Genomic DNA, 24,594 nt, shown 5'->3' with positions numbered 1-24,594 from the left:
TTGATACTTTTCAACAGGAGCAGCTGATGTTTCATGTACATATGACATCGGATCTTACCTCTGTCAGATGTCATCATTTATTGACTTAAATAACAGCTTGTACACAGCCATCAGACATGTCTAAAAACAGCATCAGTAAGATACATTCGCTTCAACAAATGATTGACAGACAGTTTCTCACATGCAGATTCACAGCACCTGACAGTTATGTCTCATTGTCTAAGTAGCAGATCTATTATCCAAAAACATATTGAGAATGATTGGAACATAGAAAGCAAGGGGAAACAATCTTTTGATTATCACATCTTGCAGTTATTGTTCATTAAATTGAACTGGTTGTCTTTTATCAATAATTAAGTTTCCCAGTTTACATTTACGTTTGACTTAATAGTGACTTAAAGAGCTGCCATACATATATCACATTTTGTCCAAAAATATAAACTCTTTCATATTTGGTCCGGGTATTTGTTAAAGGCTCCTGTTTCTGATGATTAATGCTTGGCATAGTCATTCACACAACTGGTTGTTTTAAACAGATTTCTAACATTTGCTGTGTAGGTATTTGATATATAAATAACACACATTTTACAAAGTTATATGCAGCTGACAGATGTTATCTTTGTCTGATATCTTTTGATATTTTATTCTATATCAGCTCAAATGGAATCAGAGATTTTGTTTTAGGGTCAATAATATCTGGGTTTATTAGGAGACCAGAGCACAGTTTGATTTTAAAAGGCAAGGAGGGCTCTGAGAGAATTATTAGTGATTCATGAATTTAAACAAAAACTAATACATAATGAATGTTTGATGCCAATCTTTTTCTCAAATGTTAAGTGAAACTGAGGACATTGGGTAGTGTATATCATGTACTGCAATGGGAAAACCTGAATCTCCCAAAAAGTTTTATATGTGCATGTTTCTTCTTACAGACATTTGTTTTACATTAGCAATTTTTAACACTGCTGACTGTGTGAGAATGAATCCCATTACATCAATATATCCACATATTATCTAGCCCTAGCAAGAACAATGGAAATTGTTTAAAATAAATTTTAAAAAGCTCTTCTATAAAACAATATATTCAAAGCCTATAAACATATATGTGTACAAAAAATCTATCCTAAACATAAAGTAATTTTGACATGTATTACATATGTTTAAGGGTATACTGTACTGTAGTAACCTGCTTGTACATTATGAATGTATATACAGCATTAAATACTGAGAGTTTTCTGTTTTTACAAACTGTAAAGTTTAAAACAACAGTGTTTGCTTGAGTTGGAGTGCTTTAAATGTGTCACTTCTCAGCCGCACTCAGCCTCTTAGACTTTATAAAAGCCATCCCATGTGTCCTCATGTGGGTGTTAAGGTTTCCTCGGTCTCAAACATCATCCCGCACACTTTGCATTTGGTGTTAGGTGTCCCGTCTGTAACATCCAGCTGGTTCTCTCTCTGACTCTCATCGTCGTCCTTGCCCCGTCCATTGTATCGGGCAAGACCCTGCGGCTCCTTCAGCCGATGTACGATAAAGAGGTGTCGGGCTAGCGAACGGTGGGAGGTGTAGCACAGGCCGCACTCCTGACACTGGTAGGACGAGCCATCAGACTTGTGCTTGGGAATGTGCTCATGGAAAGCTGCGATGTCTTCAGTTGTGAGGCCACAGACGGCACACTGGTGAACTTTAATGATGTTCACTTTGAGCCTCTTTAGCGGCTGTGAGCCAGAGCCCCTGGGCGTCAGGCCTGAAGACCCCTCTTCCTCTTCTTGCTTCCTTTTGGGGCTGAGGGTCTGCACAGAAAATGTAAATGAGTTAGGATTGACAGTACCCTGAAAATCCCTTGTAGGGTAAAAAGATTAACTTCCTGCTAACAAAATTATGTTGACACGTGTATGCCACAGTACCGTATCCTTGTCCGGTAAAGCCTCAGTATTATCCGAGTTGACAGTCTTCCCCTCTTTGACCCCATGAGTCAGATGAATGTGCTGATCCAGCAGCACTCTTTTACTGAACGGAGGACTGAGAGCTGGACAGTGCCTATCAAAGTACAAGCAAATAAAAATAACAGCTGACTTTTGCGTGCTAGTACTTGCACAGGGTACATTTGCTTTCATTCTTCTTATAACTTCTGGAGAATAATTTCACTTTAAATTGTAGGAATGCAAGCTGAAGCAAGAGGACTTCACAAACTTGCATTCCCACACTTAAACCTCCAAAATTAGCAGCAGTCATTTTGGCTGCTGTATGGATACTATGCATGCCTCTTAAGTTTTGACACCAACTGCTCAAGATTCATTATAGATTTTTGTATCCTGGTCCTTCGTATGACCTTCTTTTCAACCTTCTTCAAAAATAAGACAGTCCTCTTATAAAAAACAAGAACATCAGACATTTAGGCTAGCATACAAAAATGACTAATGTGTACATTTAAGAGACGACAACCCATCTGTTGGTAGTAAAATAAGAGGAAGTCTGAGGGACACAAAGATGTCAGGGTGGATAGATGGGTCGACAAACATAATGTTGGACAACAACAACTTGTTACCTATTTCCTACGACAGTCAACATTGGTTTCTTCTAACCACGAGAGCAGTTTTTTTCGCTCACTGTATCCAAGTCTTTATTATGGTAACCATGATAACAAGATCAACTAGTCTTATTATAAACCAAACCATGATCTTTCCCTAAGACTACCCCAGTTATTTTGGTGCCTATGCCTAACCAACAACAATGGCGTTAGGAGATCATTTGAAAAACGTGTGGTTTAAACAACAGTGGTGTGTGTACTCACGGGCATGTGTAGACCTTCCGCATTCCCTTGTGTTTGAGACGGTTGTGTCGGCAGAGACTGTGCGAGGAGCTGAACGACTTGTCGCACTGCCGACAAGGGTGTTTCTTGAGTATCTGCAATGGAAAAGGCATTAACCAATCACACTTCAATGCATTTGTTATACAACATGAAATAATGAATTAAGTAATAGTAATGCAGGATCCTAGAGTTCTTATACAGTTTCTTGTCATTGATGTATTATAGTGATTTTATTTAAGTAAAAGAGCTTTCCTTAAATTACAATGGCATCAGCTCTCAAAATATGTCTGTTTCCTTTTCATCCTTAAGCAGAATCTCAAAAATGTTGTTGTTTAAATCATAAACTTTCCAATGAGAATGGTTTCAAATATTCACCTTTCCATGTTCGTGCCTCATGTGGGCCACAAAGACTTCCCTGGAACTGAAGGGGCTCCTGCAGTCTCCACATGTGTATCCTGTGCATGGGGGGATCTTAAGGTCCGATGAGCAGTTATTGTTTGTTTTCTTTAAAGGTGAAGATGGAGGCTTAGTTTCTCCCTTATCTTGTCTATGTACATTTCCCCGATCTTTGTTGTTATTATTGTTTTTGGGGCTATTGCTGATGTTGTTATTAGAGTTTGTAGGCATGGTGCCGAGAGGAAGGTTGATGCCCAGGTTTGGTGGGCCCTCAATGGTTTTCAGGGTTCCATGGATGGCCTGCAAAGGATCAACACATGCTTATAAATCATAACCAAAAATGTACTCAGCATTGATATGATTTCCGTCATTATTTGTGGTATTAAAAAAAAGTGTTAAGGTTATTAAGTCATCAAGAAAGCAGTTAACAAGAAATAAAAAAATAATCATACATACATAATCAGTGGATATTATCGTCAAGATTCCCTAAAATAATAGCTTTATACCCCCACCTTGATATGGTCCATCATGAGCTGTTTCTGTGCGTATTGCATGAAGCAGTCAGGGCATTTGAACACTGAAACTTTGTGATTGATAATGTGCTGGTCAAAGTGCGTGTTGAGCAGGGATTGCAATGTGAACACGGTATCACACATGGAACACTTGTAGATCATCCTGAAAGAGAGATAAAAACATGTGTGTCTTTAAAAAAAGCCCTGCTACTTCAATTCAAAATGCACAACAAGGTTGTTACTTTTGCAAATGGTTAGGCTTTTCAACATTCAACTAAGTTGAACTAATGTTTGTCCGCTATATCCCACTCCTGTGCAATTTCAAGAAACTGGCCCATTTTCGCAGTTTTCACCATAACTAATGAACAAGGGTACTTGCTATTTGGTAGTGATGTTTCTTACTTGTTTCTAGTGGTCTCCAGTCAGTCCAGCCAATTAATGGTAAATACTAATGGATGGAATTATGGGAGGAGATCGGGGATGAACTTGGTAATGTAATTAATTTGTGTTCATTTCTGTTTAACACTCTCAGGTTTCCAGATTAATCAAGAGCAATAACTTGGCAACGTTGACAGACCTAAAGAAAAGTTTAGATCATCATACTGAAATGAATGCTTTAGTACTTGGAGTACTCCTTAACATCAGAGGTTGATTTAGCTCTAAGTTAGGCCAAACCCAAACATTGGTACACAAACACCTGCTCCTGAGCACCTGTGTCGTCAGCAGTTGTGATGATGGATGGTATGTAAGTCAGTGAAAGGTTGCCATGTGGAAAGAACCGAGATAAGCCACCATGTCTAAAACCCACAAATCCTGCTCATGATGCAGGGTGGATGAATTTCCTTTGAAACATCAATTGGACGTGGGTGTTCGGTTTAATGGTGTGCACCTCTGTAAAAGGAAGACAGTGTGGATGTGTGTTGACAACAAAAAGACGCTGTGTTATTTGTGTATTGCAGTCTATTTAAATTGAAATATTAGAATATTTAGTTTTGCATTGAGATATATATTTGGTGTACTTCAAAACAAAACAACAACTGGCCGTAACAGGAATTCAGTCTTTAACAGAACATACAAACAAAATAGATGTGGTTTAGATTAGCATTTATACAAATATTAAGTGCAGAGAGTGCTTTTGACCTACTTGGGCTCTCCTGCCTTCGTTCCTGGATGCTGTGTTTTCACATGAGAGTGCGTTCCAGGTGCAGTCTTGAAGGCCATGGGGCAGAGAGGACATTTATAGAAGATCTCACAGTGAGAACTCTGGATGTGAGACTTTACAGATACAACATCAGCGAAGATCATACTACAGTGGATACAACTGGAGGGAGGAAGAAAAAGAGGTATAGGTTAGATTATATTAGTGAATTTCAGTTTAAGACATGATTTGATGTATCTGCTATAAGATTCCATTTTTGTGCTGGTGGGTATAAGACACAAACTTTTGTTGGTCCATATGCATTTTTATTTTCTGCGAAAGAAATGGAAGAACCGTTTAAAATGGAAATGACCTTAACCAGACTTGAATAAAAAAATAACATTTAGATGTTAAATCGATGTTGATTTTTATAACATTGTAATGGATCAGAATCATAATTGAACCGTCATTGGTCAGATACTGGGTTTTCAGTTTTAATGGTTTATATCTTAGTTGAATTCACATAAATATTGTGAGTGTCCAATTTTCCCCCATAAGTTTCATTGTGAATAATTTCCCTTTCCCATTACAAGGGTTGTCAAGCTGAGACAAATGTAATGTTATAATAACTGTAATTATAATTGACATTTTACTGTGTAAAGGAAGAAAATCGTCCATATGTCAGCTCAGACTATTCAAAAAAATCAACTTCAACAGAAGACATTTTTTGGAAATGAAAGTTGAAAAAGAACGAGAGAAAACTTAAATACAAATAATAAATGCAGTGATTTTATTTGGGTAGACTGACCGGTAGCCGACTCTACGGCTGTAATGCAGGCAGTTCTTGGTGACATGTGATTGGAAGTGGACAGAACGGCAGCTGGCGCCACACTCGGGGCAGATGTAAGGAGACTTGTGCTGGTGGATTCGCTGGTGTGACAGAAAGCTGCACTGATTTGGGAGAAGCATTTGGCAGATGGTGCATGTTTTCTGAAAATAATAGGAGAAATTGCATTTTATCCTGGCACTGGAAACATTGCACCCAGCATATGAGGGATTATCTTGCATAAAGGATTCTGTTATTTATTTTAACGAAGATATCATTAAATCAAGAAGTAGAAATTCTCGTACTGTGAATGTGAAAGCCCAAATGACCGAAATGAATTGGAACAACGGTTCATATTGGAATCATAGTATGTAGCAGTTCACACATAACATTAACTAACCTGCCCACTGGAATCCGCTGCCTGTTGGTAATGCATAGCTAGCGAGCTGTCATCCTGGAACATTTGGTTACATTCCAAGCATTTTAGGCTGTGCCTGCAGACCTTCGAAAAATCATCCCCCAATGGCATGGCTGCCACAAGAGGAGCACTGCATGGAGCTGAAATCACTGTAGTTTGGGACTCTTCACCGGCAACTCGTCCTGGGATTTGACTGGTGGGTGCTTGAACTTGGGAGTTGGAGATGGTGCCAGTTGGGTTGGCTGGGCCTGATGAGGGTGATGTAGTTATCATCTGATCTGCAGGTATGGGTTTAAGGGTTAGATGTGAGCACTGCATGACCACCCCTTTGTCCTTGTGGCCCCTGGCATGAGACAAGAGGCTGCATTTGTTGTAGAACACTAGACCTTTGGCACAGTGGTTGCAGGTGACTTCGATCCGCACACTGCGACGTTCATAGTGATGGGTCAGGCTCTTTTCAAGAGCAAACGAATCTCCACACTCCAGGCACTTGTAGCCACGTGAGGGTAGAGCGATGCAAGCTGCAGTTGGTGGAGAGAGGTTTGGGACATACACAGGGACAGGGTTTATGCTACTCAGGATTTTATTGAAGGCGTCCACTACAGAGCTTTGAGAGTTGGTGAACACTTGAATAGTGGAGACTTGCTTTGAGGCCCGGCCAGCAAGACTTTTCTGCTGCTTGACTTGCTGTGGTTGTTTGGAGGTCAGGGCCTGTTTGAGATCACAGTCAGCAGGAGATAATGTCTGAGGCAGAAGATTGAGGTTACTAAGATGGAATGTCTTTGGCACAAGTTTGGCATTAGCAAGACTGGAGGCAGGTACCATGATAGTCTGTTGCTGGATGGCATTAGCGGCTTTCATGATGGCACTGCTGGCACTTTGCACTGATGCAGCAGGGATGACAGTTGCTTTGACTGTGGTGTTGTTAGCTAGCTTCAGGTTTATTACTTGGGAACCAGTGTTCTTGACTGCTGAGACAGGCAGGAAAGCTGTCGCTACAGGTTTAATAGTCATTTGCTTGGTTATTTCAATTGAAGGGCCTCCAGAGGTGGATAATACTGTGGTTGGCAGAGAGGGTCTTGTAGGAGATGAGAAAATTGCACTGAACTCTGGCACAACTCGACTGACAGTACGCTTTATCTGGCCCGATGACGTCTTGATTGTTTTGATCCTGACTTTGGGGATGACCGTTGGGATATCTTTGCTTGAGACAGGGGAACCTTTACTACTACCCTCACTGATGACACTAATGGGGCTGTCTGGTTGTCTTGTTAGCAGTCGCTTTGCAAACTCTAGGGCTGACTCCAGCTCGTGTGGCTTTGTTGGAGCTATGGTATTTTTATTGGCTAGTTCTTTCTTTGTTGTTGGAGAATCCAAAACAGTCAAGTCTGTTGCAATAGACTTTTTTTCACTGAGAGCTACGATGGCCGCTATACAAGACGAAAGTTTTGAAGAGGACTTGGCTTGGACTTGGGACACAATGGACGCATTAACACGATCCATTTGTTTTCCAGCTTCCTTGCACTCCTGACCTTTAGACTTGAGGACAATTTCCTTTAGTTCCCCCTCAGGTAAACCTAATTGCGGGAGTTCATTAGACTTGGAACCTCCCAGAGTGCCTCTGATGTTGTTTTTTTTATCAGGTTTTTGGTTCCCAATTGTGCTGGAAACTTTGTCGATTGATACAGGAGACTTGTTATTTGGGTTCTCTGTCTTAGTCATTGACCTAAAGACTGACTGACCTCCCTGTTTGTCCGTAGGGTCATCTACCTCTGTTTTATCATCGTCATCAAACTCTTCAGCACTTGAGATGGGGCTGAACTGATTTAATGTAGGTGATTGATTGATAGCTGACTGTCCTTCCATCTTAGGAGTTTTCCATCCGTTCTTGGTGTAAAGGCTACCAGGTTGTCCTGCAGGCAAAAAGCCATTATGAAGTCCATTGCCAATGCTAGCAGCATTGTGTTTGGAACAGACCTTTTCATCCGTCTCTGATATGGTTTCTCTAGGCCTGCTAGTGTTTTTGTTTCGTATGTTCTTGACAATGACACTAACACCAATGTCATGTCCTGTGGACAGGTTCTGGGACTTATCATCATTGGTAGTGACCCCATCACTAGGCTGCTTGAGCTGTCCGTCATGGTCATCATTAGGGCCACATTCAATAGCAGCTTTGGGATCCACCATGTCCGGGATGTCGAAAGCTGCTAGCAGGTCATCGAAGTCTGGCGTCTTCATATCTCCCATGGTCCTGATCCAGTTTTAATGAGGAGATCACCTGGGGAACACAGATGAAATGGTAGAATGATGAGTTTTTCTCTACACGTGGTGATATAAGTTCTTTAAAATACTTCATTATACAGTATCACATTTTGGAAGGAGAGTCGTTATACTCTGTATATTGCAGTCAGAAACAATAAATATATATATATATATATTACCTACAAACTATTGAAGCACATCAAAGATCAACATTGTGTTATATTATAGTTGATCCCCTGTTATCTCATGTTGAATGTCATGTGTTTTACAGCAATGATCATGCTGTAAAACAGGTACCTTTGTTTTTGATCATAGTTATTCTAAATGGAAATGTTTGTATTCTCATAGATATTAATGCTTCAGATAACGTTCATCCTCCGATTCTATTCTACACATATATTGAATACCATCCCACTAAGTCCATCATTAGGGCTAGGCTTGTTCTCATAGTGATGGGAAATATCCAGGTTATTCATATTCAGAGTGGAATTTTCTTTGGGTTAAAATGTACTAAATTAGTGGCATTTATTTTAATTCTCTCAAATTCTGTGGACCAAGGCCCCTGTAATAGGGTTGTGGTTATCATCTGTATTGCTGGAGAAAATACGTGTTTTTGGATGATAAAAGTGCAAACAATGCTATTTTAGGCTGTAAAGGAAATACAACAAACTTTCAATAGTTCTTCAAAGATTTAATTTAATTTCCTGGATGATATGTTAGAGGAGGAGGGATGTACATTCCAGTCAGTATAAATTGTGCATTCGATGTTTCGCGGTAATATAAAATCAGCACATCTCTGGGAACGGATATTAAACACATCTCCTCACTTTAAGTTGAGAATATCACACACTTACTGCCTGATACGTTTATAAAATCATAATTACTGTTCTCAATTCTGTACTGAAAAAGGATCCAAAGCACAATACAATATAATGTAAACCTCCAGTACACACTGACTTTATCCTATATACTTTCTGGTATAACCAATAAAATAATTTGACCTAGCCCTAAAGACAAATTGACAATACATGATTATTATAATTGCAATTATGATGGCTTAGAGAATTAATATTACAGTTGGAAAATGTTGAGAGACAATGGCATTACTTAAGTTCATGCCATGGGCATCTGGTTTATTCTTACTTGGTTATAGCAAATGGAGCGGCCACGATGCAAGGACAACTCCAGAGTTGATCAGACAATAAAGTATCATTGTATCGTATCATATCGTATCCTTTCATATTGTATTATATCGAATCGTCCATCCTCGTGGAGGTAACAGCTCCAGCAGAGAGCCCCAAATTTCTCTTTCCCTGGTCACATCATCCAGCTCTGACTGGGGGATTCCAAGACACTCCTAGGCCAGCGAAGAGATATAATCCCTCCACCTGGTCCTAGGTCTTCCCAGCTGGACATGCCTGGAACTCCTCCCTAGGGAGGCGCCCAGGTGGCATCCTCACTAGGTGCCCGAACCACCTCAACTGGCTCCTTTCAACGCAAAGGAGCAGCGGTTCTACTCCGAGTCCCTCCCGAATGACTGAACTTCTCACCTTATCCCTAAGGGAGATGCCAGCCACCCTGGGGAGAAATCCCATTTCGGCCGCTTGTATCCGCGATCTCGTTCTTTCGGTCATGACCCATCCTTCATGACCATAGACGAGGGTAGGAACGAAAATGGCCCTGTAGACAGAGAGCTTTGCCTTCTGGCTCAGCTCTCTTTTCATCACAACGGTGCGGTAAAGCGACTGCAGTACCGCTCCCGCTGCTCCGATTCTCCGGCCCATCTCACACTCCATTGTTCCCTCACTCGAGAATAAGACCCCGCGGTACTTGAACTCCTTCACTTGAGGTAAGGCCTCATTCCCTACCTGGAGTGGACAGTCCATCGGTTTCCTGCTGAGATCGTATCATATTGTATTATATCGTATCGTGTAGGCCTAACACATGTTTATTTCTAGCTCAGCATTTGTGTCATTTGTGAAAAAAACTAAATAATACATACAAATACACTTATTTGACAACATTGTTTAAGGAAATGTTTGTTATTTGGGTAGAAGCCACTGATGTACTAGTCCAGTTCATATTTGCCTATATTGTGTGAAATACATTCAGCCTTGTGGTGCCTAAACACGTGCACATCTTACAATTGACATACAATGACTAATCATTATTCACTGTTCTTTTTCTGTGTTAATTCCCCAGCAACCACTTGTTGCTCCACACGGGGTAGATTTGACATTTTGATGAAGTGAATGTGGGTACAGAACATTTAGCCTACCCATTCAATCACCACATAGTCAGCAGTGCTGTAATTGAACAGTTTAAACGGGGAGAAAAACAAGTATTCTGCAGCATGCCATTGTTACCCATTTCCATTTTCTTGGAAAGAGAGGCTTCACAGAGTTATATTTTAATTATATTTAATAATATATCATCTGGACGACGATGGAACTTGTCCAAGTAGCTGGAACAATATTGAACATGTGTGTACTTTCTGAATAGTAGTTAGCTGCTTTGGTGTTGAATCAAACATCTCAACAACTTTAAGCTGAAGGATGTTAATGTGACTTTGATGACAGAGAACACTTTGGATAAGGGCATATGGAAAAGATATAGGATAACGACTCAAGAAAAACACAACATGTTTATTTAGCATAATATCTTATACATTATTGGTCAGTAAAACTTTGCGTTGAGAGCAACACAAAACCAGTCTTTTTCTTTAAAAAGTGAACAATGTAAAAAACAGCTGTAGTGAAGCTTTGCTTGAACAGCACATGCAGCTATACCAATACTGCTTTTTAATAGAGATGCATTCAAATCTACACACACATCTTGAAGCCTCATCTTTGGTTTCACAAAGCAAGAATTCTCAGTTCAATCCAGATGATGGGATAGTGGCGATAATGACGTGAACAAAATCATAGAGAGAAGGAAAGAAATGCAGTGAGGGGGAAAATGGCTGCTGAGCTTTGTGAGGCTGCAGCAGAGAGAGAAAGGCCTGCTGGAAAAAAACACCTAGTCACAGGCATGACAGCAAGAGCAGCCTGATGAAGAAAGGAAATGGGTTACATAAAAACGAAAAATGAACACCGTAGCAGTTTAACAGACATCATTACCAACTGAATTCGACACACTGTAAAACTACAATACCAGTAACGTGAATGTGTAACAACAATGGTGGAAACATGCAAGGGAGTCAGCTACTCCTCACCCTCTTGCCTTCGTTTCTGTCCAGCCACTAGCCAACCCTTTTTTTCCACCCTTCCTTCCTCCCTTTCTGCAACAAATACTTACAACACAACTAACCACAAAAAGCCACCCACCCCAACCATTCTGGAGGTGGGAAAAAAAAGTCCTTCCCAACTGAGTAAAGGCCCAGAATTCAGGTTCAGATTACATCAAGGGATCTGGTGAGTGGTGGTGGGATCCCCCTTAGTCCTTCTCTGCACGACTAGCAGCACACATACATACAAACAGACGGACAGATAGATCATGCTCTCGGATGTGTGTGTATGTGAGACTTCAGACTGCAGATTTGCTAACTCCGAGCCAGCCATGTCCCCCAGCCCTCTGCCCTTCTCAAATCCCCCTCGCTATGAGCCGCGTTGCGCCGACATCCACCCTGCAGCGAGTAGCAGCAGCAGAGGGTCTCTGCCTGTAACATGGTTGCAAGTGGCTGAGCAGTGAAGGGCTGCCATGGAGTAGTCTGGGCTATCTCTATCCCTCAGTGGAGCACAGAGATGGCATTGTTCCTGTCAGCCCTCAGTCTGCCTCAAACCGGTTTCATCTGGTTCCGATCACCCAATATAAAGCCCTGTGCTGCAATACGGCCTCAGAAAACACACAGGCAGAAGCAGTGTGCCCACTTCCTTTGAAAAGCTGCATGATTTTACACCAAACTAGACATATTGTCATAGATTTAATGAAACAACAGCATGATACTTTATAGACAGGCAATTGAGAGGACATTTACTTCACAGGTTGCTTGCACTGCTGTAAATGTAGGCCTCAAAATCACAGCCCTGCACAAAGAGATTATGTTTTGGTGAGCACAGTAACATGGGCACAAATTAAAAAAGGTGAGAAATATCATACAATGTAAATCAAAAAATAGGTTACAAGAGGTAATATTCAAAACAACTGATAACAGCTGATATTTACCTAATCAAAATTAAAGGAACCAGGAAATATAGTCTCTATATAGTTATAGGCAAGGCACACTGGTAGTCCCTCTGAAATATAAAGAACTTTCATGCAGCCTACAGCAGCATTACACCAACACTATTATATATACATAAGGAAAACCCGAATAGAAAATCGGACGTGGTCAAACGCAGGCCATTCATGCAACCCTCTCCCCAGATTCCCCCCAAACGCATGCCACCCCTGCCCACATATGCCACCACAGAGACACACATAAAAACATGCACTACATGCATATATAGTTAAATGTGGCATACCCTTTTCAGATTTTTTTCCACTCTGAGAGATATTCAGAGAAAAATAGTCTTCCTGTAGAGGCCTCAGCACCTGCCTTTACTCTGCCCCATTCTCCTCCTCCTCCCCTCCCCCTCTGCACACTCTCCTTCACTGGGTGAGTCCTAGATGTTAGTCCTAGTCCGGGCCTTGTTTTCTCCTGAAGCCCCCGCCACAACCACCATCACCTCTAGTGCAGTGCATGAAGGGACGGATGGAGAAAGGGGGCAGTGTTCAGCAGGCGAATCAGGCCTTTTGTCTCTGTCTGTGCAGGGGGGCGAGGGGACTCTCCACTCTGGCTCTGGAGCAGCAGCAGCAGCTGGTGCAGAGGAAGAAGAGAGAGAGTGGGATATGGAGACAGAGGGAGGTGGGGGAGATAGAGAGGAAGAAAAGGAAATGAGCAGGGGAAGGTTATAGTAAGGGCTTGAAAATGTACACTATATTTCAGGTGCCATAGCATAGCCATATGATTGGCTGATAACTCGTCTCAATCCTGCACCTTTCCATAACAATGAATGTGAATAGCAGAGGCCTCTGTTTAGGCCCAACTGCTCCATCTGCATGCTGTTTTGTCCAATGTCAGTGAGTCTTGTGTCTGCGATTTTCCTGTTAGGTAGCACAGTGTTGTAACCTTTGATTAAAATGACACAAATGCACATGCGAACATGTGTGTGAAACATGTGAAAGGATGTACTCCACAAACAACCACTGCATGATTATTTTCCTACATGTGAGAAATCGTAACTCATAACCATGCTTTTTCACAAATGCAAATATAAGGATGATTCGCTTATTCATGTTGCCCACACAGTACAAACACAGAAATGACATTAATACAAGAGGAAAATAGAGCATGACATCACACTATATGTCCCAGATAAAGTGGCAAATGAAACAAGATCAAAAAGTATTTGACAACCTACCTGCAAGACTGCTTTGAGGCTTTCAGCTGTCTCTCTTTTGCCTGCTACCAGTCCCTGATACATCTGACAGTCATATCAAAACAGCCATGAATGTTGCAGAAAAAAACTTAGCCTTCATTGTATAGAGAATAAAGCCAGATTTACTCGCCAGACAACACAAATGCATTTTATACACTGCGAGGCAGTTGGATATGTGCATATCATGAAAGGCCCTTGTGGTGCCTCCTGCCTCTACAGTGTGACAGATTGAGTGCACGGGAGGAGGCTGAGGGTTGTGCCCCCCACACCTCACAGAGGTAGAATCACATGACGTCAAGTTTTCTTCATGTAGGCTATCAGCAGCAAAGAGCAGCTGCTTGAAGTAAATAGATGGATATATATACAGTGGGGCAAAAAAGTATTTAGTCAGCCACCAATTGTGCAAGTTCTCCCATTTAAAAAGATGAGAGAGGCCTGTAATTTTTATCATAGGTACACTTCAACTATGAGAGACAGAATGAGAAAAAAAAATCCAGAAAATCACATTGTAGGATTTTTAATGAATTAATTGGTAAGTTCCTCGGTAAAATAAGTATTTGGTCACCTACAAACAAGCAAGATTTCTGGCTCTCACAGACCTGTAACTTCTTCTTTAAGAGGCTCCTCTGTCCTCCACTCGTTACCTGTATTAATGGCACCTTTTTGAACTCGTTATCAGTATAAAAGACACCTGTCCACAACCTCAAACAGTCATACTCCAAACTCCACTATGGCCAAGACCAAAGAGCTGTCAAAGGAGACCAGAGACAAAATTGTAGACCTGCACCAGGCTGGGAAAACTGAATCTGCAATAGGTAAGCAGCTTGGTGTGAAGAAATCAACTGTGGGAGCAATTATTAGAAAATGGAAGACATACAAGACCACTGCTAATCTCCCTCCATCTGGGGCTCCACGCAAGATCTCACCCCGTGGGGTCAAAATGATCACAAGAACGGTGAGCAAGAATCCCAGAACCACACGGGGGGACCTAGTGAATGACCTGCAGAGAGCTGGGACCAAAGTAACAGAGGCTACCATCAGTAACACACTACGCCGCCAGGGACTTAAATCCTGCAGTTCCAGACATGTCCCCCTGCTTAAGCCAGTACATGTCCAGGCCCGTCTGAAGTTTGCTAGAGGGCATTTGGATGATCCAGAAGAGGATTGGGAGAATGTCATATGGTCAGATGAAACCAAAATAGAACTTTTTGGTAAAAACTCAAGTCGTCGTGTTTGGAGGAGAAAGAATGCAGAGTTGCATCCAAAGAACACCATACCTACTGTGAAGCGTGGGGGTGGAAACATCATGCTTTGGGGCTGTTTTTCTGCAAAGGGACCAGGACGACTGATCCGTGGAAAGGAAAGAATGAATGGGGCCATGTATCGTGAGATTTTAAGTGAAAACCTCCTTCCATCAGCAAGGGCACTGAAGATGAAGCGTGGCTGGGTCTTTCAGCATGACAATGATCCCAAACACACCGCCAGGGCAACGAAGGAGTGGCTTCGTAAGAAGCATTTCAAGGTCCTGGAGTGGCCTAGCCAGTCTCCAGATCTCAACCCCATAGAAAATCTTTGGAGGGAGTTGAAAGTCCGTATTGCCCAGCGACAGCCCCAAAACATCAGTGCTTTAGAGGAGATCTGCATGGAGGAATGGGCCAAAATACCAGCAACAGTGTGTGGAAACCTTGTGAAGACTTACAGAAAACGTTTGACCTCTGTCATTGCCAACAAAGGGTATATAACAAAGTATTGAGATGAACTTTTGTTATTGACCAAATACTTATTTTCCACAACCATTTGAAAATTAATTCATTAAAAATCCTACAATGTGATTTCCTGGATTTTTTTTTCTCATTCTGTCTCTCATAGTTGAAGTATACCTATGATAAAATTACAGGCCTCTCTCATCTTTTTAAATGGGAGAACTTGCACAATTGGTGGCTGACTAAATACTTTTTTGCCCCACTGTATATATATATATACAGTATATATTAGATAGATGGAAGATAGATACTTTATTTATCCCAAGATTGGGGAGTTATCTACATAATATATACAAATAAACTAATTATTAATAATGTAGCAATTATACATTATATATAAAGCAGTTTTCAAAGAAACGTGCTTTTCATGGTTGAAACACGAAAAAAACTGCAATTTGGCTATTTCAACTGCGCTTTGAAATGGGGATGGATAAAATCAAAAACTATAAAACAGAAAAAAGAGTATGCATACTGAAATGAAGTATGTGCTTGCATAAAAAAAAGTATTTTTAAAGTGACAAAAAATATTTTCTGATTCCGCAAGTCTCAGATCTTCAGTGTAGGGGCCCTAACTGAGGACGTCTTGTACGCTTTAGTTTTCAGCTTTAGTTTTATCTTCTCATTCCATATCTTATCTAACAAAAAATAAAGAAAAACAATATCTTTCTTTAAAATCCCAGATCTACCTTCAACGATTCTGATTGGACAGCTGTCAGGGGTTTAGTCATAACTGTGACAAGCAGCAAAGACCTCATAATGACAATCTGTCCATTTTAATTGACACTTTCCCACTGAATGGCCCTTCTTAAAAAGCTCATTTTCACTTTTTATGAAGGCAATATTATTACGGTCCTGACACCACCATTAGAACACTTATTGTATCAAATTACATTGAAAAAGAATGAATAGAAACAAGAAGAGGCGGATGAGATCACTTATTGTTCACTTTGTTGAGAATATATCAAATTAGCCCACAGAAACATGATAATATTTCTATTTTGTGTATTAATATTTCATACAATTAGAGTAAAAATAGATCATTTATAGAGTAAAATAAGTTGTTTCATGTTTTTATAAACATGTAATAATACATGTCTCATATAAAATGTATTATATTGACACGGCTCATCATAAAATTACATTTACTGAGTGAATCCTAAATTCACCCCATAGTGCCATCTGCTGTTTCTACTCCCAACAAATGAAGTTCAATTAGAGGTAAACAGGATTTCGTAGTTAGTGTGACATTATTCACTCTTACGTTTAATAGTTGTTGTTCAGTCAATCAGTGAAATCAGTTCTGTGGTCTCAAGTGCAGGTGATGAAGGTCTGGCAATCAGTCATGAGTGGTTGTTAATGAATTTATACGGAGGTTGAATATTTGAAACTCCAGAAATCAGTCTTTTTAATAATGTTTGTAGATTATTTTAAAAGTATTTTCCTTGTAACAGATTTATTGAAGGTGGTAAGATTGTTATCCCTAGAATTTAGCGATTTATCAAGCTGTATTTGCTCAAATACGCTAAATAAAGCAAAACAATGTCTTCTGTTGGCACTACCTGATACTGGCCTCGGACCACAAGTGACTCATCCTGCTTTGTTAAGGTCATCCTTGGCCAGAGATATTCCCTTTAATATAGGTTGTATATGGGGGGTTTTGACATGACAATACCCAGAGGAAGTCTCCAACCTTTTCAACACAAAATGTTACCTACCTGCGTAGACTCCTTATCTGTCCGCATCTATTCTCCTCCTGCAGCAATCTGTCTGTCAATACTGTCATGAAAGGGATCAGTCAAGTAAGAGAATTTCCCACAGGCACATGCGTGGGCTCCTCTGTGTTTGAGGACAGCTTAATTCACACTGTTGACCTTTCCAGGGGGATAAATACACTGTAATAAACTGCCTCAACAAAGGATGTGGACAACGCTTAACGAGCTGGCGTATGCTGCATTGTTAAATTCTTGTAACTGAGCATATGACAGCATAAATATGCATCATCACCGTTCAGGATCTGTCAATAAATCACTAATATAATCCAATAGTAAAGTGTAAAAAAAAAAAAAAACCTTCTGCATGATGAGCAGTTTTTATGCTTTATTTGGTGATACTGTAATACTTTTGTTCTATTGTAAAGTGATGAATGGAAAAAATAAAGTTATAGATTACTTTCACACTTTGGCATTACCAGTGGTGAATATGAACTAAGCACATTCAGCTTAAAGTATGCTGAAAGGGATAATACATTGATTTGGTATTAAGGTGGGAGACAGATTTAGACAACATAACAGACAGTCAACATAATAAAATTATCCTCCAAAAAAGAAAATGCAGACAAATGACTGCATGTCTGAGTTCAAGGGAGCTTTAAGGTGTTTTCCTAAAGCAGATGATGTATTTTATTTTTTGATAGGAACTGATGAAACTTAATCCAAGGCCGGCTCAATTAACATTGGATCCTACATGTTTCAACCCTGTTAGACCTTCAATGCTTGGTAAATGCTCCTTTTGTAAAATAGGCTTTCTGTTGAAGATATTATCCTCAATGACATCATCAAGGTTGTTCCTCTCAGACTTGGCACATGTTCTCTAGGACACTAAAGCCATTTTGCAATCGCTTGCCCCTTGGCTGGTCCCACTTGAACTGCCAAGTCATTGTTTCCACTTTAAGTCAACTTTAAGTCTGAATGTGTAAACAACATGGATGCTTCAGCCATAAGTTGTTACAACATGGACGCAACAAAGATTTACTTTATTGTTGTGGCATTCCAGTAAAAATTCACATGCTATCCAAGTAAGCTGCAACGGTTCAAAGCTTTTTGTTTGTGATTTCGGCCAAGACTGTTTGATTCACTTGTTTACCCCTAAGAAATTATAGCAAAGTATAAAAATGTAGCACTTGAAATAATAAAAACGTTCCTATATAGCTATGTCGATGCTGCAAGATGTGAACGAAAATGTTGCAGACTTTCCATTTGCAAATAGAAGCATATCACACCTGAAATCTCAGACCGGTCAAGTGCATCGTGGGCAATGTAGCAAGTCTTAATAAAGAGGTTCAATGAAAGGAATGAATAAGACAATGTCTCTGGTTCTGCTGCGTCAGTTCATTGATCTTTTTCACAAACATCCCAAAGGGAATCTTGTTAGCCTAATTACTTTAAATTATTGATACTAAACTACATTTCACTAATTTTCCATACAATTTTTTTTACAAGTTATTCTTACATACATGATCTGAATAATTCCTATTTTACACACACAATGAAAAGGAAGCCATTACCCAGAAGTCCCGTCAATCATCGTGTAGTGACGTTACCTCCCGCAATCACTAGACAAACAATGTCGAGCAACGATAATTACAGGCTATAGATGCTAATTTGTCATCATGACTTTCTCATCACCGTGGTACTTTTAAAAACAGCTGCTGACGTACAATTGGTATCAGGAGGGGCATTTACTTTCATCATTGGTCAGTTCTATCAAAGGCTTCAGGAGTGTAACTCCAACAAGTCTGCAGCTGGACAACTTTACCCCCTGCTGCGCTATCGACAAGCTAATGAATACGGAGTATGGTGGAGGCTTTCTGAAGTTAGATCAGACTAAATAACTGCGAAAAAAGGATACAGAAAGCTGCTGTTTAGATCTAATATCTCCACAGATAACATGGGAGGAGTGTGCGTGTGTTATTCATGGTCTTGCGGACCGATGTGGCCACTTTTTATTATTCTGGCGACAATGCCCTGCATGCTGCACAGCTCCGAGAGTCCTGCAGCTGTGGTGGGCAAAATGTATCCACGCGGCAACCACTGGGCAGTAGGTAAGAGAAATGTCATCATTAAGATGTAATGTAAAACTAACATTTCGTTTGGAATTTGCTTCATCTATTAGGTAAATATACACTATATTACATGCAAATTAAATATTTCAAATCAGAATACATGTAAACCATATTAGTACCTCCTTGATATTTAGCATACTTTATAGTAGCTTCTCCAATTTGCATTTTTTATAATCTTATTATTGAGCAATTTTAATGTATTATGTATAATAATGCAGTCATATGCTTTCTCATCCCTGTTTTAGGTAAAACATTACTTCTTCATGTAATAGAGAAATACATGTTTCTTTTTCTACTGTACAGGTTAACAAAATAAATGATATGAAATGAATAAAAGTGTTCTAATTCATCTACCTTCAGTAGTAGTTTAATAGGAGACATCTACTGAATAAATTGAGCTGTATCCAGGCTAGCAATGTTGTGAAAGTGAGTTAAAAATGATAATATTATAGTTTAATTACAGATTATCATGTTGCAGTTGGACAACAATCAGATTTGTTTACAGAATAGCTCATGCTTAACATAAGGTGCAACTCCCCAGGTCATTTGATGGGAAAGAAGAGCATCGAGCCGCTGCAGGAGTCAGACGGTGAGCGTGTCTACCTCACTCCCTCAGAAACAGCAGGGGTCACAGAGCGCCTGTTGGAGGCTCTGATGCAACAAATGGACCAGAAACCTGCAGACCGGCTGCTTGTGCTGCACAGCGACTGGAGAGAAGAGGACAGAGACAAATATCTCAGAGAGGTCAGTGTGTGGGCCATCAGATTCATCAGTGTTTCTCCATATTTGAAAACAAGATCTTATGGATTTATTACTTCCTCATAGATGTCCAACCTGCTTCTTCTGGCTTTGAAACTCCGAGACAATGGCTCCACCTGAACGCAAGACGAGCTCCCTCAAATCATCATTATTTAAACTTGTGCCCTGTAATCACATATTCATTTAAAGTGTATATTTTCTTCTGCTGTAAGAGTACGCTGAAAACCATATGCACGTTTATTTGATCACTTATTTAAAATATTTTAATATGCACATCATGCAGCAGTTTGATTACAGACTGACATGACAAGGTTATGAGCTGAGAACGGGGATTAAATGTAATGTTGTGATAACTGCATTGTGTATGTCTCATCATGCTTTGCACGACACCAGATAATGAAAATATGTATTCCCACAACGCTCCCTCCACCTGTACAGTAACCAGTTTGTACCACCAGGCGGCGCAAGCTATCCACATTTTGAGAAACTAAACTAGGTTGAAGCATTTCATGATTATAATTACAGATGACAAGTGCAGTTTATGGTCCATTCAGTGAGCTTTGATGCTTCTTTTTCCTCATCAGAATAAACACAAACACACCCCAGTGTGTATTTAGGACAGTAGGATAAATGATGACGGGGACTATTATTAGCCCTCAGGGGTGCAGACAATAGGAAATGCTAATTGAAACAATTTGGTTGCACACATCTTCTTTTCTTAAAGCCAAAGGAAAGTGTTCTCTTCTGTCCTCATTTGTCGCAGATGATTGGCCAACAATAGAGGTACAAGCCACTTTCACCCCATCATTATGAGTGTTATCCCAGGAGCGAATGGGATAAACTTTACTGGAGTTAATGAAGTGGAAGTAAGTGGGTTGACAAACTAGTGGAAGAGAGGAAGTCTGGGAGTTTAAGCTGCCTCTTTATACCACCCTTCTTTGTCTTTAAATTAAACAATTACATCTTTTTAAACTTGATACCTTTGTAGTTTTATGATCGGCCTTATTTGAGCATGTTTAGACAGTATTAAGTCATTTATCTCAGTGTAAAAAAAAGAATTAAACTCCTAAAACTGTCAATAGACTTTACCCTTGTAACAAGTTTTGCATTTAGTGTTAAAAAGTTTAATTGATATTAGTTCCCAACAAGTAAAGTTAGAGAATCCACCACTAAGGGGTGCTGTATTCATGTACTTCGAATCTTTAGCAAATTTATGATTCTCAAATATTTTTCCATAAATGTGATTTTCACAGATGAAAAACATGAATGCTGTTTTGCTATATCCTTTTGCATCTCAGCCATTCCTGATGTAAACTTTTTATTCATTTAGCCAACTATTGACAAATTACCCATTAAATGTCAAACATTCTCTAAAAAAAACATGTCAGCCACAATTTTGTTTTTATAAATTGTACATATAAAGTTTATTGCGTAGAGAAAATATTCACATTTTTTCAAATCTTTTATGATGAAGATCAAAAAGCAGAAGGGACAAATGAATTAAAATGAGGAGTGCTCCATTTACAAAATAATAATAAATACTGATGGGTTATAATGGACTTATAGCGGCAATGTAACATTGGATAATAATGGGATGGGGCTGAATGAATGTAAAGTAAATAAAGCTTTTAAAGGAAATAAAGCAGAGGAAACGCACCAGATCATCAGTGTAGCTTTCATAATTTTACAGGAAATTTCACAGTTATTTTTTACATATTTTCTGATTTTCTGATATCTAAGGGTTCATAAGGGGGACTTTTCCTCCTTATGACCCCCTTAGCATTCATAAGCAATATACAAACATTTAACAAGTGGTTTATAACACATCATAATGTTGTTGTAAATAGATACAAGAACATTTTAAGTGTTTGTTTATGTACAGTAGGAATTGTGTCTGTTAATATCTAAGCTTAGGTGGGAATTATAGTTGTTTCTTTTATTCACTTACAACTTTGATAAAGTGTGTTATAAATCATTTATTCAGTATTTATATCTGATTTGTGAATTCTAAATAGGGAGAAGTAAAGCATTACCCTTATTAGTGACGAGGATGTCTTTAATCCTACAGTTTTCACTCTTCCAAAATAACAATCCCGTCAGCATGAGGAGTCCATTTCGCAAAAGATGCAGCATGATGCATTCTGGGTCCATTTTAAACCTCCACCCAGCATCACCACGTCTTCCCAATAGACTGAATATGTTCCTTTGCCTTCATCCTCAGTGAAGCAATGCTGGAGTTCCTGGGGTCAGCAGAGCAGTGGTAGGCGGGGGGCGGGGGGCACATGGAGCCCATGTGGGGCAGGTGATGGCTGTGTCCCAGGAAGGAGGCCTGCATGGAAGAGGGCATTGAGGGTGGAGGAGAGGGGGTGTAAGTGCCCGGGAGGCCCTGAGAGCCCGTGATGAAGCCGGGGAGGGACTGCAGGGAGGTGGAGGTGGTGAGGGAGGTGGAGAGCCAGGGGTCCAGCTGCAGACTGGAGCCCAGGGAGCTGCTGGGGGAGCGGCTGAAGGAGAGCAGTGAGGAGGAGGTGTCCTGCAGCTTGATGGAGCTCACCTCCAGCTTCTCCTGTCGACGCCACTTGGCCCGTCGGTTTTGAAACCATACCTTGAAAGTAAGAGGAGGATGTCAATTTGTATTCAATAAAACCATATACAGCTTCATTAATTCCTGCAGAGGCATAACAGATAAGAAAAGAGAGGGATACTTTTAGAGCTAAAAACTAAATGTTTCAAAGAAAGAAAAAACGTATATTGTGTAAAAGTATTTGAAAATTGAGAAATCTGGAGGTTGGCAATTATCAGTTACTAAACGAAGCACTTTGGATTCAATTTGATATAATTGTGTAATCTATGAATAGGGATTGTTACAAACATAGTATCTACAGAAATGAATTGAACATTAAGTGTTTCTGTTTCTTTCATTATTGAAACCTTGATAAAAGCTATAACTGAAGTTTAATATCCTGTAAATACATTCAAAATGTAAATTTCTCACAATAAATGAATAACTTTTTGCTGTTCCTTAAAAAGTACAACATGCACAATATAGTTTATATCAGGCTTATTGGGTTAAACATTCCTACAAATTAATTAACTTTGAACAAAATAATTGCGCTATGTTACAACTTGTTCCTTTATTTTTTTACATTTTTTTCAAATATCTTAAATATGATGTAGTAAAAGAAGATCTGCTCAAAATAAACGTTAAATCAAACATTTCCAACACGCTTTTGGAAACCCTTTTTGTTCTTCTTCTATATTTCTCATTGAAAAAAGTAAAGATACAAAATAATATTATAGTTAGGATGTAATGCACATATTGCCAAACATTTCTGTCTACTTTTTGTAATGCAGACATCGTTCCCAATATATGCCCGCCGAATAAATGTGGACTCAGTGAGAAAAAGGCCGATGACAGTGTTTGTTTCTGGGACTTTACCTGCACTCGGACCTCCGGCAGGTTGACCTTCAGCGCGAGCTCTTCTCTGCTGTACACATCCGGGTAATGGGACTTTTCGAAAGCTCTCTCCAGTTCGTGGAGCTGGAAGGTGGTGAATGTTGTCCGGTTCCGACGGTGTTTCTTCTTTGGGTTATCGTCATCAGACAGTTTGCCGTCTCTGTCCGGAGAGTCCGGGCACACCGAGGCTTCCGCGGCGCCGCCGTTACAGCAAACACCTGCGGGCAGAGGAGCGTGTGAGCACCGGGAGAAACAGACGGCCAGCTGAGCAACATTTATCAAAGATGTATAATGTAATTATTTCAATTTTGTGTTCTTTTTAAAATTATTTTTGTAACCTTCTGAAAGATTCAACAATGTGCACACTGCAGGAAAATTAGACCTGACTCAAAACAAATAATACGTGTTTGCGTTTTATCACTCAACTGTTGGTATCTAAACTTTAGACACTTTTACACTAAATTGAATTTATTATTTTTTTGAAAAAATAACACAACTTACTGTCAAAACTTTCTGAAGAATGACTTTTCTTCAGTGGAGACATAATTACATTCCGCTCAGCCTCTTTCACCAGGACTTTTTCTGTCAGGCCATAGCAGGCCGACTTGTGGAAGAGTGTGTCTTCCTTAAATCCCAGTATGGCCTCTATGCTGTGGATTGTGGCAGCGTTGTCCCCCTGGCTCTGGACGGAGCGTGCGGAGGGAGACAGGCGCTCATCCATCATCATCATCACTTGGGAAGCTGATCCAAGAAGCCACATTGGTCGAAAGTCCAAAAATATCTTCGAAATTACGCAGTTTAAAGATTTGCAACTATTCAAATATATCGCTGCTCTTTGTGTTTGGTAAAGTTGTAAATTGCAGAGCCAAGAGTTGAGAAGTTACGCACAAGACTCCAGTAAGCCCGTCTTGCTCAGTGGATATGGAGCATCTTCTGACGGGGTTTTTAAAGCAGTGCCTGCTATAAGACCCCCTAACCGTGTGGCACTCCCCCGG

At 40.0% G+C, this 24,594-nt stretch overlaps 3 protein-coding genes across 3 annotated transcripts; 1 reads left to right on the top strand and 2 right to left on the bottom strand.

The window, feature by feature from the left end:
• Window positions 1-119: 119 nt before the first annotated feature.
• On the bottom strand, window positions 120-13,011 carry znf532 (zinc finger protein 532). The gene is made up of 9 exons (XM_063889787.1): window positions 12,826-13,011; window positions 6,083-8,378; window positions 5,665-5,846; window positions 4,863-5,039; window positions 3,719-3,881; window positions 3,186-3,506; window positions 2,793-2,905; window positions 1,906-2,038; window positions 120-1,791 (listed from the first exon to the last, which is right to left on the bottom strand). The coding sequence occupies exons 2-9, from the start codon at window positions 8,345-8,347 to the stop codon at window positions 1,357-1,359; spliced, it is 3,789 nt and encodes a 1,262-aa protein (XP_063745857.1). The 5' UTR covers window positions 8,348-8,378; window positions 12,826-13,011; the 3' UTR covers window positions 120-1,356.
• Window positions 13,012-18,918: 5,907 nt separating this feature from the next.
• Window positions 18,919-20,501, top strand: grp (gastrin-releasing peptide). Its single transcript, XM_063889959.1, has 3 exons — window positions 18,919-19,365; window positions 19,928-20,130; window positions 20,212-20,501. Exons 1-3 carry the CDS (start codon window positions 19,212-19,214, stop codon window positions 20,263-20,265), a joined length of 411 nt encoding a protein of 136 aa, XP_063746029.1. The 5' UTR covers window positions 18,919-19,211; the 3' UTR covers window positions 20,266-20,501.
• Window positions 20,502-21,643: 1,142 nt separating this feature from the next.
• On the bottom strand, window positions 21,644-24,519 carry rx3 (retinal homeobox gene 3). The gene is made up of 3 exons (XM_063890027.1): window positions 24,101-24,519; window positions 23,582-23,817; window positions 21,644-22,747 (listed from the first exon to the last, which is right to left on the bottom strand). Exons 1-3 carry the CDS (start codon window positions 24,357-24,359, stop codon window positions 22,316-22,318), a joined length of 927 nt encoding a protein of 308 aa, XP_063746097.1. The 5' UTR covers window positions 24,360-24,519; the 3' UTR covers window positions 21,644-22,315.
• Between the last annotated feature and the right edge of the window lie 75 nt (window positions 24,520-24,594).

This window comes from Eleginops maclovinus, chromosome 8 (assembly GCF_036324505.1).
Source record: "Eleginops maclovinus isolate JMC-PN-2008 ecotype Puerto Natales chromosome 8, JC_Emac_rtc_rv5, whole genome shotgun sequence".
Lineage (NCBI taxonomy): Eukaryota > Metazoa > Chordata > Actinopteri > Perciformes > Eleginopidae > Eleginops > Eleginops maclovinus.
Note: the sequence above shows the minus strand (reverse complement) of the source record. Positions and strands in the feature narration are given on the sequence as shown.